Below are 14,133 nucleotides of genomic sequence, written 5' to 3' on the forward strand. Positions count from 1 at the left end.
ATTATGAGGATGGCACTGTGGGCACCACAACGAGTCTGACACTGCAGAGACTATGAGGTTGATACTGTGGACACCACAATGGGTCTGACACTGCAGGGACTATTATGAGGATGGCACTGTGGGCACCACAACGAGTCTGACACAGCAGAGACTATGAGGTTGATACTGTGGGCACCACAACGAGTCTGACACAGCAGAGACTATGAGGTTGATACTGTGGGCACCACAATGGGTCTGACACTGCAAAGACTATTATGAGGATGGCACTGTGGGCACCACAATGGGTCTGACACTGCAGAGACTATTATGAGGTTGATACTGTGGGCACCACAACGAGTCTGACACAGCAGAGACTATGAGGTTGATACTGTGGGCACCACAATGGGTCTGACACTGCAAAGACTATTATGAGGATGGCACTGTGGGCACCACAATGGGTCTGACACTGCAGAGACTATTATGAGGATGGCACTGTGGGCACCACAATGGGTCTGACACTGCAGAGACTATTATGAGGATGGCACTGTGGGCACCACAATGGGTCTGACACTGCAAAGACTATTATGAGGATGGCACTGTGGGCACCACAATGGGTCTGACACTGCAAAGACTATTATGAGGATGGCACTGTGGGCACCACAATCAGTCTGACACAACAGAGACTATTATGTGGATGGCACTGTGGGCACCACAATGGGTCTGACACAGCAGGGACTTTTATGATGATGGCACTGTGGGCACCAGAATGAGTCTGACAATGCAGGGACTTTTATGACGATGGCACTGTGGGCACCACAGTGAGTCTGACACAACAGAGACTATTATGAGGCTGGCACTGTGGGCACCACAATGGGTCTGACACAGCAGAGACTTTTATGATGATGACACTGTGGGCACCAGAATAAGTCTGACACAGTAGGGACTAATATGGCACTAGCACGGTGGGCACCAATGACACTGCATGGACTATTATGACTATGGCGCTGGCACTGTGGAGGGCATCACAACGGGCCCAATATCCCTCTTCCCAGCTCCAGTTTGAGGGGGGAGGGGGGCACCAGTTTATTCTCCACCTCAAGCAGCAGAATGGCCACAGCTGTCCCAGAATTTGAGTCTGTGGGTAGATGGACCGCTGTACGGACCTGGGCATGACTGGTCATTGCTGTGCCATTTACAGTGCCGGGCATCCTTTGTCTGTGTCTTGCTTTCAGGCAATTTCACCAGAACCCATGTTTTGGGCGCTGGGTCTGGCACTTGGGGTGGTCGGGGGACTCCTGACGTAGCTGTCTTCCGATATTGACATATCCATCTCTGTGGAAATAAAGAGTAGTTATGAGTGGTTGTCACAGCCCCGCCCCTTTTGCTAGCATCACTGTATTGTACTGTAATATGGCAGGAGGAGGGGGAGAACATATTCCGCTATCATATAACACTCACCTAGTTGCACCAAAATTACCATGTATAAAATTTGTGTGGACTAATAATTCCCCTAAAGACAATTTAAAGGGATGAGACAGGAATGATGCTCAACTACTGGACCAATAGCCCTAATCCTACCTGTGTTGGCTCAGCTGTTATTGTGATTATTACCACATCTCACCACTAGATGGCAATGTCACACTGTACACAACATTCCTTTCTTAGTGACTAATTATGTACGGTGTAGATCATGATGTAGTGTGAGTTACTCGTGCACAGTACGTCAGGAGATCAAAGTGTCACCGCAAGTATACACCCGGCATCTAAACGGGTGCTACGGACATTTTTTGTCACCTACCATCACAAAAAGTGTAACACCAAACGATCAAAAAAGGGTATATGTCCCACAAAATTGTACCAATCAAACAGTCACCTCATCCCGCAAAAAATGAGATCCTACTTAAGACAATCGGCCAAAAAAAAAAAAAAAGTTATGGCTCTCAGACTATGGAGACACTAAAATACAATTTTTTTTTTTGCTTCAAAAATGCTATTATTGTGTAAAACTTAAATAAATAAGAAAAAGTATACATATTAGGTATTGCCACGTCCGTAACGATCTTCTCTATAAAAATGTCACATGACCTAACCCCTCAGGTGAATGCCGTAAAAATAAATAAATAAAAACTGTACCAAAATTAAAAAATTTTTGGTCACCTTGCCCGAAAAAGTGTAATAATGAATGATCAAAAAATCATATGTACCCAAAAATGGTACCAATAAAAAACGTCAACTCTTCCTGCAAAAAACTAGCCCCTGCACGTTCAGAAAATGGAGACACAAAAACATAATTTTTCTTAAAAAAATGCTTTATTATGTAAACCTGAAACAAACTAAGAAAGTAGACATATTTGATATCATCGCGTCCGTAACAACCTGCTCTGTAAAAATAGCACATGATCTACCCTGAATATTGTAAAAAACTAAAAATAAAAACGGTGCCAAAACATCCATTCTTTGGTTACCTTGCCTCACAAAAATCATAATATAGAGCAGTTAAAAATCATATGTACCCCAAAATAGTACCAATAAAACTGTCACCTAAGGCTAGTTTCACACTAGCGTTCGGCTGTCCGCTCGTGAGCTCCGTTTGAAGGGGCTCACGAGCGGACCCGAACGCCTCCGTCCAGCCCTGATGCAGTCTGAATGGACGCGGATCCGCTCAGACTGCATCAGTCTGGCGGCGTTCAGCCTCCGCTCCGCTCGCCTCCGCACGGACAGGCGGACAGCTGAACGCTGCTTGCAGCGTTCGGGTGTCTGCCTGGCCGTGCGGAGGCGTGCGGATCCGTTCAGACTTACAATGTAAGTCAATGGGAACGGATCCGCTTGAAGATGTCACCATATGGCTCAATCTTCAAGCGGATCCGTCCCCCATTGACTTTACATTGAAAGTCTGAACGGATCCGCTCAGGCTACTTGCGCACTTGCGAAATTTTTTAAAGTTATTAATGCAGACGGATCCATACTGAACGGAGCCTCCGTCTGCATTAATATGATCGGATCCGTTCAGAACGGATCCGATCAAGCGCAAGTGTGAAAGTAGCCTTATCCTGTAGTTTCCAAAATGGGGTCACTTTTTGATGGTTTCTACTGTAACGGTGCATCTGGGGGGCTTGAAATGGGACATGGTGTCTAAAAACCAGTCCAGCTAAATCTGCCTTCCAAAAACCATATGGCACTCTTTTTCTTCTACCCCCTACCATGTGCCCATACAGCAGTTTATGATCACATGTGGGGTGTTTCTGTAAACCGCAGAATCAGGGTAATAAATATTGAGTTTTATTTGGCTGTTAACCCTCGATGTGTTAAAGAAAAAAATGGATTAAAATGGGAATAGTGAAATTTAGAAATTTCATCTCCATTTTTCATTAATTCTTGTGGAACACCTAAACGGTTAACAAAGTTTGTAAAATCAGTTTGTAGTAACTTGAGGAGTGTAGTTTCCAAAATGGGATCATTTATGGGGGTTTCTACTATGTAAGGCCTCATGCACACGACAGTTTTTTTTCACGGCCCGCAAAAACGGGGTCCGTGGGTCCGTGATCCGTGACCGTTTTTTCGTCCGTGGGTCTTCCTTGATTTTTGGAGGATCCACGGACATGAAAAAAAAGTCGTTTTGGCGTCCGCCTGGCCGTGCGGAGCCAAACGGATCCGTCCTGAATTACAATGCAAGTCAATAGGGACGGATCCGTTTGAAGTTGACACAATATGGTGCCATTTCAAACGGATCCGTCCCCATTGACTTTCAATGTAAAGTCTGGAGTTCTTTTATACCATCGGATTGGAGTTTTCTCCAATCCGATGGTATATTTTAACTTGAAGCGTCCCCATCACCATGGGAACGCCTCTATGTTAGAATATACTGTCGGATATGAGCTACATCGTGAAAATCAGATCCGACAGTATATTCTAACACAGAGGCGTTCCCATGGTGATGGGGACGCTTCAGGTTAGAATATACTGAAAAACTGTGTACATGACTGCCCCCTGCTGCCTGGCAGGTGCTGCCAGGCAGCAGGGGGCAGACCCCCCCCCCCTGTTTTTAACTCATTGGTGGCCAGTGCGGCCGCCCCCCCTCCCTCCCCTGTAGTTAACTCATTGGTGGCCAGTAAGGCCGCCCCCCCCCCTCCCTCCCCCCCCTCCCTCCCCTGTAGTAAACTCGTTGGTGTCCAGTGGGCCCCCCCTCCCTCCCCTGTAGTTAACTCGTTGGTGGCCAGTGGGCCCCCCCTCCGTCCGCTATAGATAACTCATTGGTGTCCAGTGGGCCCCCCCTCCGTCCGCTGTAGATAACTCGTTGGTGGCCAGTGGGCCCTCTCCCCTCCCTCCCCCTCCTAATTAAAATCGCCCCCCTATCATTGGTGGCAGTGGTGAGTACCGATCGGAGTCCCAGTGTAATCGCTGGGGCTCCGATCGGTAACCATGGCAACCGGGACGCTACTGCAGTCCCGGTTGCCATGGTAGCTTAGCAATTTGTAGAAGCTTCATACTTACCTGAAGAGCTGCGATGTCTGTGACCGGCCGGGAGCTCCTCCTACTGGTAAGTGAAAGGTCTGTGCGGCGCATTGCTTATAGCACAGACCTGTCACTTACCAGTAGGAGGAGCTCCCGGCCGGTCACAGACATCGCTGCTCTTCAGGTAAGTATAAAGCTTCTACAAATTGCTAAGCTACCATGGCAACCGGGACTGCAGTAGCGTCCCGGTTGCCATGGTTACCGATCGGAGCCCCAGCGATTACACTGGGACTCCGATCGGTACTCACCACTCCACTGCCACCAATGATAGGGGGGCGATTTTAATTAGGAGGGGGTGGGAGGGGAGAGGGCCCACTGGCCACCAATGAGTTATCTATAGCGGACGGAGGGGGGGCCCACTGGACACCAATGAGTTATCTATAGCGGACGGAGGGGGGGCCCACTGGACACCAATGAGTTATCTATAGCGGACGGAGGGGGGGCCCACTGGACACCAATGAGTTATCTATAGCGGACGGAGGGGGGGCCCACTGGACACCAATTAGTTAACTACAGGGGAGGGAGGGGGGGCTGGCTACCAAGAAGTTAACTACAGGGGAGGGAGGGGGGGGGGCGGCCGCACTGGCCACAAATGAGTTAAAAACAGGGGGGGGGGTCTGCCCCCTGCTGCCTGGCAGCACCTGCCAGGCAGCAGTCATGTACACAGTTTTTCAGTATATTCTAACCTGAAGCGTCCCCATCACCATGGGAACGCTTCTGTGTTAGAATATACTGTCGGAAATGAGTTTTCACGAAGTGAAAACTTAGATCAGAAAAAGCTTTTATGCAGACGGATCTTCGGATCCGTCTGTATGAAAGCAACCTACGGCCACGGATCACGGACACGGATGCCAATCTTGTGTGCATCCGTGTTCTTTCACGGACCCATTGACTTGAATGGGCCCGTGAACCGTTGGCCGTGAAAAAAATAGGACAGGTTATATTTTTTTCACGGCCTCGAAACACGGGTCACGGGCGCGGTGTAAAAACGGTGCACAAGCCGAGTTTTCTACGGCCCCATTGAAAGTCAATGGAGCCGCAGAAAAAAACGGAAAACGGCACAACGGCCACGGGTGCACACAACGGTCGTGTGCATGAGGCCTAAGCCCCACAAAGTGACTTCAGACCTGAACTGGTCCTTAAAAAGTGGGTTTTGGAAATGTTCTTAAATATTTTAAGAATTGCTTCAAAAATTCTAAGCCTTCTAACGTCCTAAAAAAATAAAATGACATTTACAATATGATGCCAACATAAATTAGACATATGGGGAAAGTTAAGTAATAAATATTTTATGAAGTATCACTTTCTGTTTTAAAATCAGAGAAATAAAAATTTTGAAAATTGCAAATTTTTCAAAATTTGGGGTACATTTCGTGATTTTTTTCATAAATAAAGGTGAAATCTATTGAATCAAATGTATGACTGTCACGAGAAAACAATCTCCGAATGGCTTGGATAGGTAAAAGTGTTCCGAAGTTATTACAACATAAAGTGATACATGTCAGATTTAAAAAAATAAGCCTGGTCACGAAGGTGAAAAATGGCCCGATCATTAAGGGGCACTTCACTTATGCGGACCGGAAGTTCGGGTCCCCAGACCGGAAATGCCGATGCTGTCCGCATCTTTTATGTCCCCGTTGAAAATTAATGGGTCCGCACCCGTTCTGCATAATTGCGGAACGGATCCGGACCCAAAGTGCGGACGTCTGAATGGAGCCTTAAAGAGATGCAACAAGAAAAAAAAATGAGTGTCAACTCACCCCAAGTACCAGACTCTACCACTCACCAAATCTCAATTGATCAAGCCCTGTCTCTATCCCTGTCATCTATGTAGCAATTTCCAGTGTCATGCTCCACCCCCTCTGATCTGCCGCCCCCTGTATCTTCAATCACTGGGGTATATAGAGAGAGCATTTTTATTTTTATTTTTTTTTTATTAAGAATCAAACTGTATTTTCCATACTAATTCATATCAATATATTCATTTTTTTACCTAACCCCTTAGTGCCCTCCTTCTGCGGTGCGTCTCTCTATATAAAAAAATAAATAAAATAAAAAAGGAGGAATCAAGGCAAAAAAATTCAAAAATTTCCAGGCACCCCATATCCTGATTCATTTTTCATCTATACTTCTTCGTTTATAAAGAACGTAGTCTTCTTAACCAAGTTAAGCCACATGATCACATTTGGAATATCCTGTGAAAACCCGACCCGTGTAATCAAGAGTCTTGCCAAGAACATTACTTTTGTCAAAAGAATCTTCTTCTCTTTATGACAGTTTACCTTGGAAAGAAAGATCGCCCAGTATCCAGCATTCCACCATGAAAGGAATCACTACTTTCAGTTTTTGGGTAATAAAGTCATCAATCGCAGCCCAATATTCTTTTAGTTCTGTACAAAGTCAGCTCCTGGTGAGTCGCACCGCGGGCAATTAGATGTATTCCTTAAACCACATTTATTAAGCCATAAACTCTATGTAAAATATTGAATTGAACTAAAACGTGATTAAACTTGTGAGACACTAATCTTAAAGTGGACAATGTGTTCTGCCAATGATCTACTTGTATATTTAAACATTCACCTCCCCACGCCCTTTGTCCAGGAGATCGTGTATCATTAAATAGTGTTTTAACTAATAATTTATAAAGTTGGGAAGTCTTAACCTTGTGCCCTACATTCCCCCATTCTTCCTTCCAGAACAGATAAAAATGTGACCGCTGATGAAGGTCTGATGTGACCGAAACGTCCGGTCTAGATATTCTGTTTGTACCTTAAAGAAAAATTTTGGGCAATTGGATGAAACTACTGCGAAACGAAATAAATATTTTAATTGCAGCACCGAAAATCTGTGCGCCTCAATTTCACTATATCTACATCTAACTAAGACTTTTCTTTAACACTGTGCAGTGAAAATACCTAAACCGCGATATATTAATCATATTCTCTTTTTGTGCTAACTCCACAAATGAAAGTATTTCCCCATTCCTTACTACCTGTGCTACATAAAAAATAAAACATTTTTGCCAAAACCGATCCCCTACTAATTCATCTAAAACCTGTAAATAATAATTGTGCCAAAGGGGAGTACAACCTAAAGATCCCTTTATTCCCAACCGACCTCTGATAGTACACCAGGATTTACTAAACAATTTCCTAGCTTCTCGGTGATCCTGTTGTATATCCAATAATTGCCCGGATTCCAATAAGGTAAACATGCTATCGTAGGAAGATCTGCTCACCAGGGTCCTACATAGTGGACTTTTCTTCCATTCACAGTATAGCCTTAACTGTGCAGATATGAAGTAACCCTTAAAATATGAAAGGTTCAACCCTCCCCTTTCTATCGGCTTATAAAGATGTTCCACTTTAAGTCTTACACGCTTTCTTCCCCAAATTAGATCATTAATTGAAAAAAAAACGCATCCTCATTCCATATTGAGGAGTTCCTCAGAATGTATAGGAACTGGGGTAGAATCACCATCTTAATTAGGGATATTCTATCGGCTCTAGGTGAAGGAAATCTAAGACACGTCACAATTTGAGCCTTCCTTTTACTTATCAATGGATTTAGATTAATGTCACGGATGGTGTTACAGAAAACTAGAAGACACAAATGAAGATCCGATTGACTTGATCCAAAACTAAGGAACCAAAGGGTAAGCCCTGTAACAGCCCTAGCTCTCTCCCTTACTGCTCAGCCTATGCAAAAATCTCTATGGTAGATAATTGCATATCCTCGTTCCTCGACTGTATGACACCTGAACACCCTATAATAGTGAGGGGACACGACCACCGGCTCCCTACACTTAATACGGAGGGAGTCAGGGTCACCTAGGATCAAGCCCACAGGAAAACACAAATAAATGAACAAAACTTATCTGTAGAAGCATCAGTTGTAGCATCCAAGATGCACACACTCCAGGAAGTTGTATAAACCGCAAAGTGATGCAGTATGGGAGGGGATTTAAAGGGATGCAATCAGTGCAACTAGATGACAGCTGAGAGAGGGAAACGAGATGACAAAATGAAAGCAAAACAAAAGAACCTCAAGCAGGAGGTTCTGAAGAACGTCTGTCAGAGCTTCTCAGATGTCTGGCGGTGACAATTAAGGTGCAAACAATTTTTTAATCTTAGGAGATATCCTTATACCCAAATATTTAAAGGAGTCAGAAATCTTCAAAATGTTCAGGGGTCCCTCATTGGAAATCTGAAATCTGTCTAGGGGCATAATATCAAGACCTGAAACTTCACCAAAGGAGTTAACTATTGAATAATTCTTGGGAGTGTAATATTGGTATTCTGTATAAAAAATAATACGTCATCTGCATATAAAGAGATGCGATCCTCCCTTCCAAGTGTCCCAAACCCTTCAATCCCAGAGTCTTGCCTTACCCTAACTGCAAGAGGCTCGATATATACTGTATATATATATATATATCGAATAGTAATGGGGAAAGTGGGCATCCTTAAAGGGTGCCTCTATTCAATATGATGCTATTTGTCAAACTCCCATTAATATTCAAACTAGCCTTAGGGGACTTATACAAAAGCTTCCCATTTTTTCCAAAACCTTCCAGAGGAATCTCCACTCCACCCTATCAAAGGCCTTAGAGGCATCAAGAGACAGGATGGATCGGTAGATTTCCCCCGGGAGATTGTATATTCGCAAGCAAGCGATGCAGATTATAATGCGAACCCTTATTGGGAATGAAACCGTTCTGGTCAAGGTGTATAATTGATGTAATACCCTTAGCAAGCCCTGAAAGAAGCTTTACATCAGTATTCAATAAAGAAATCGGCCTATATGCCTCCAAATCTAGGGCATCCTTGCCTTTTTTAAATATTACTATTATTATGGCTTCTGTCATTGATTCCAGAAGGGAACCGTCCTCCAGTGATTCCGTGAATACCTTCAATAAACATGGGAGAATGACCTCCCTATATTTACGATAGAAATCATATGGGAATCCATCTGAACCAGAGGAGGAGTTCCCCGAGCAAGCCTTTATTGCAGCCTCTCATGATTGAGAAATTCTCTTTGAGTGTCCGTTAGGACTGGTAAAGAGATGGAATCCAGATTTGCATCCACCATTTCATCTGGAACATTCTTATCTGGTTTGTATAAATCCACAAAATGCTTAACAAAGATTCCTTTTATAGATTCTTGATCTTCTAGAATTAATCCTTCAGGTGAACGAATACTTACTATCTATTTTTTTTTGGTCCTGATTCAAGATCACCCTAGCCAACAATTTCCCTGGGCGACCTGATTTGGCAAAATATTTTTGTCCCTTAAAGAAAAGCCTCTGCTGTGCCTTACCCAGAAGAACATCGGAATAGGCCTGGCTCGCATTCTCCATAATTTCCCTATTTTCTTCTGTTTTATTCCTGGAAAATTCCTTCGTAGCGCCTACAACTAGTTCTTTTAAACCCTTCTCTTTCATACTATACCCCTTTCTTAAATTAGAAATATTACCCCTCATAAAGGCCTTAACCCCTTAGGGACGCATGACATACCGATACGGCATGTTTCCCGAGTCCTTAAGGACCCATGACGTACCGATACGTCATGGGTTTAAACCGCGGTGCGGCGGGGGTTAATCGGAACAGGATGCCCGCTGAAATCATTCAGCCGGCATCCTGTCACAACGCTGGGGGGGTCATGTGACCCCTCCGTATCGGCGATCGCCGCAAACCGCAGGTCAATTCAGACCTGCAGTTTGCAGCTTTACCTGCAGTTGCGGCGGTGCCATCAGGTCCCCATGCGGCTGTGGGGGGGACCTGATGGCATGGAAGGCAGCGCGATGTCTAAGGAAGGCATCGCGCTGCCTTCCGGTGAAGAGTCTGTGAGATCCAGCCCCCTGGATCTCACAGGCCCCGGAAGCTGTATGAGTAATACACACAGTATTACTCATACAGCCAATGCATTCCAATACAGAAGTATTGGAATGCATTGTAAAGGAATATACCCCCCAAAGTTTAAGTCCCAAAGTGGGACAAAAAATAAAGTGAAAAAAAAGTTTAAAAAATAAGTTTTCCCCCTTAAAAATTTCAAGTAAAAATAAACAAAAACGTAATTTTCCCCAAATAAAGTAAAATAAAAGGTAAAAAATAGGGGGGGGGGAAAAAATGTATACATATTAGGTATCGCCACGTCCGTATCGACCTACTCTATAAACATATCACATGAGCTAACCCCGTAAAAAATAAAAAATAAAAACTGTGCTAAATAAACCATTTTTTGTCCCCTTACATAACAAAAAGTACAACAGCAAGCGATCAAAAAGGCGTTTGCCCACCAAAATAGTACCAATCTAACCGTCACCTCATCCTGCAAAAAATGAGCCCCTACCTGAGACAATCGCCCAAAAAATAAAAAAAATATGGCTCAGAATATGGAGACACTAAAACATAATTTTTTTTTTTTGAAAAAAGCTGTTATTGTGTAAAACTTACATAAATAAAAAAAAGTATACATATTTGGTATCGGCGCGTTCGTATCGACCGGCTCTATAACAAATATCACATGACCTAACCTCTCAGATGAACACCATAAAAAATAAAAACTGTGCTAAATAAACCATTTTTTGTCACCTTACATCACAAAAAGTGTAATAGCAAGCAATCAAAAAGTCACACGCACCCCAAAATAGTGCCAATAAAACCGTCATCTCATCCCGGAAAAATCATACCCTACCCAAGGTAATCGCCCAAAAACTGAAAAAATTATGGCTCTCAGACTATGGAAACACTAAAACATGATTTTTTTTGTTTCAGAAATGAAATCATTGTGTAAAATTTACAGAAATAAAAAAAAGTATACATATTAGGTATCGCAGAATCCGTGACAACCTGGTCTATAAAAATATCACATGATCTAACCTGTCAGATGAATGTTGTAAATAACAAAAAATAAAAACGGTGCCAAAACAGCTATTTCTTGTTATCTTGCCTCACAAAAAGTGTAATCTAGAGCAACCAAAAATCATATGTACCCTAAACTAGTACCAACAATACTGCCACTCTATCCCGTAGTTTCTAAAATGGGGTCACTTTTATGGAGTTTCTACTCTAGGGGCGCATCAGGGTGGCTTCAAATGGGACATGGTGTCAAAAAAAACAGTCCAGCAAAACCTGCCTTCCAAAAACCGTATGGCGTTCCTTTCCTTCTGCGCCCTGCCGTGTGCCCGTACAGCAGTTTACGACCACATATGGGGTGTTTCTGTAAACTACAGAATCCGGGCCATAAATATTGAGTTTGGTTTGGCTGTTAACCCTTGCTTTGTAACTGGAAAAAAATTATTAAAATGGGAAATCTTCCAAAAAAGGGAAATTTTTAAATTGTATCTCGATTTTCCATTAATTCTTGTGGAACACCTAAAGGGTTAACAAAGTTTGTAAAATCAGTTTTTAATACCTTGAGGGGTGTAGTTTATAGAATGGGGTCATTTTTAGGTGGTTTTTATTATGTAAGCCTCGCAAAGTGACTTCAGACCTGAACTGGTCCCTAAAAATTGGGTTTTTGAAAATTTCTGAAAAATTTCAAGATTTGCTTCCCCCCCTTTAAACTTCTAAGCCTTGTAACATCCCCAAAAAATAAAATATCATTCTCAAAATGATCCAAACATGAAGTAGACATATGGGGAATGTAAAGTAATAACTATTTTTGGAGGTATTACTATGTATTATAGAAGTAGAGAACTTGAAACTTAGAAATTTGCTATTTAAAAAAATATTTTGGTAAATTTGGTATTTTTTTATAAATAAAAATGATTTTTTTTTAACTTCATTTTACCAGTGTCATGAAGTACAATATGTGACGAAAAAACAATCTCAGAATGGCCTGGATAAGTCAAAGCGTTTTAAAGTTATCAGCACTTAAAGTGACACTGGTCAGATTTGCAAAAAATGGCCAAGTCCTTAAGGTGAAATAGGGCTGAGTCCTTAAGGGGTTAAAGGCATCCCATAACAACTGTGTTGTAATTAATACCCCAAAACGGACAATCTCCCGTTCCATCATTTTATGATTATCCATTATAAAGATCCAATGGGGATTTAATCTAAATGGGGGTCTTACCCAATGTTTATTATCCACCATAGATACTTCAAGAGTAAATGGTACATGGTCCGATAAAGCCGTGGCCTCATATTTCATCCGCTTTATACATCTAAGGTATTTTTTATTTATCAGAGCCAGATCTATCCTAGACATGGAGTTTCCGGATTTACTTACACAAGAATACGCTCTTTTCCCCTTCCCCAAGTAACACCACACAGCAACAAAGCCTGATTCCAGACAAAATTGTGCCGGGGGGTCCCTTGGGCCTGATTATGGGTGTCTCCCCCCCATTGAAATCCTATCAATTCCTGGGTTAATAACACAATTAAAGTCCCCATTGACTATCGAGGAACATTCAGGCCAATGATCCATGAAAGTTAACAAACAATTAAGTGCATGGAAAGAGAAGGGTGGAAGAATACAAATCCACCTTCATTATCAATAGAGGATGCCCGGCAGACAAAATCAATCCGCTTATGAACTAACACTGTCACTCCTCTAGAATAACTAGAAAAAGTGGAGTGATAAATCTGCTTGGCCCATCCCCTACCGATCCGCCAGGCCGTCTCCTCAGTGAGGTAAGTCCCCAGTAAGCAAACAATCGCTGGTGTGTGTCTCTGTACCAAATCAAGAACCGCCTGTCTTTTTAGATTATCCTCCAGACCCGGAACATTCCAAGTTAGAATTTTATTCGACATCAAATCAATCAATAGATTCCCCTCCCAAAAAAAAAAATACTATTCAACTTGCCCACCTCCCATCCCCTCCTCCAAAGAGACGCATCGCAATCCATCCCATACACCCCCCCCAACCTCATGATCCGCCACATTACTGCACCAGATCTCTTAGCCAAGACCACTCCTCCCGCTCTCCTCCACCCCCACCACAACCACAAGAAAAGAAAAAATTTAGGAAACGAGGGCATGGTCAAGCCAGTCCGTCACGGGACCAGGGATATTGTAATATAACGCCAAATGTAAAATATATATGTATGAAAAATATAAAACTGATTTAATAATTCTCTCCAAATCTAGTGTCTGGTTATTTGGAGTGAGGAACACCCGGAGGACTCATTCACTAGGATTCAGCAAGAGTTATATAAAAAATAAATAATGCGATTTATTTTCGGTCTTCATAAAAGTTGATTACTTACAAAAATAGTTTAGGAAGTCTTAATCTATTGTCCATGTGTGAATATGAAAGTCCATAAAGTATCATTGTTGAAGGTTAGGAATCTTCTTCTAAGACTCCATGTGTTTCTTCCATCATCTTCAGCAGCCCCCAACACAGTGAGAGTAAGAAGACCACCCCCCCTGTCTGTCTCCGTCAGTCATTTATACCATAGATACAGGCGTGTCTTACTAATGTATGGGCTTCTACATTGTCATATATGAAGACTTCAAATATACTGTAGGTCTTGAGGTCCTCATACAGACCTCCCATCGCCCCTTGTGTATCACTATAGATGGTGTCAGTGTGTAGTGTAATACATCCTTTATATTAAATACCAATTAATATTATATCACATATTATTTAACAGATATAAAAAAAAAATACTCAGGGTGGAGATTTCAGTTTGAAATA

The 14,133-nt window shown here is 42.7% G+C and overlaps 1 protein-coding gene across 1 annotated transcript in view; it reads right to left on the minus strand.

The window, feature by feature from the left end:
* Nucleotides 1-301: 301 nt before the first annotated feature.
* Nucleotides 302-14,133, minus strand: part of GDPD4 (glycerophosphodiester phosphodiesterase domain containing 4) — a 71,698-nt gene continuing 57,866 nt past the window's right edge. Inside the window, exon 16 of the mRNA XM_044287889.1 lies at nt 302-1,311. Coding sequence (XP_044143824.1) covers nt 1,208-1,311 — 104 coding nt within the window. The 3' untranslated portion in view covers nt 302-1,207. The remainder of the gene's footprint in view (nt 1,312-14,133) is intronic.

Source organism: Bufo gargarizans, chromosome 3 (assembly GCF_014858855.1).
Source record: "Bufo gargarizans isolate SCDJY-AF-19 chromosome 3, ASM1485885v1, whole genome shotgun sequence".
In the NCBI taxonomy this organism is placed as follows: domain Eukaryota; kingdom Metazoa; phylum Chordata; class Amphibia; order Anura; family Bufonidae; genus Bufo; species Bufo gargarizans.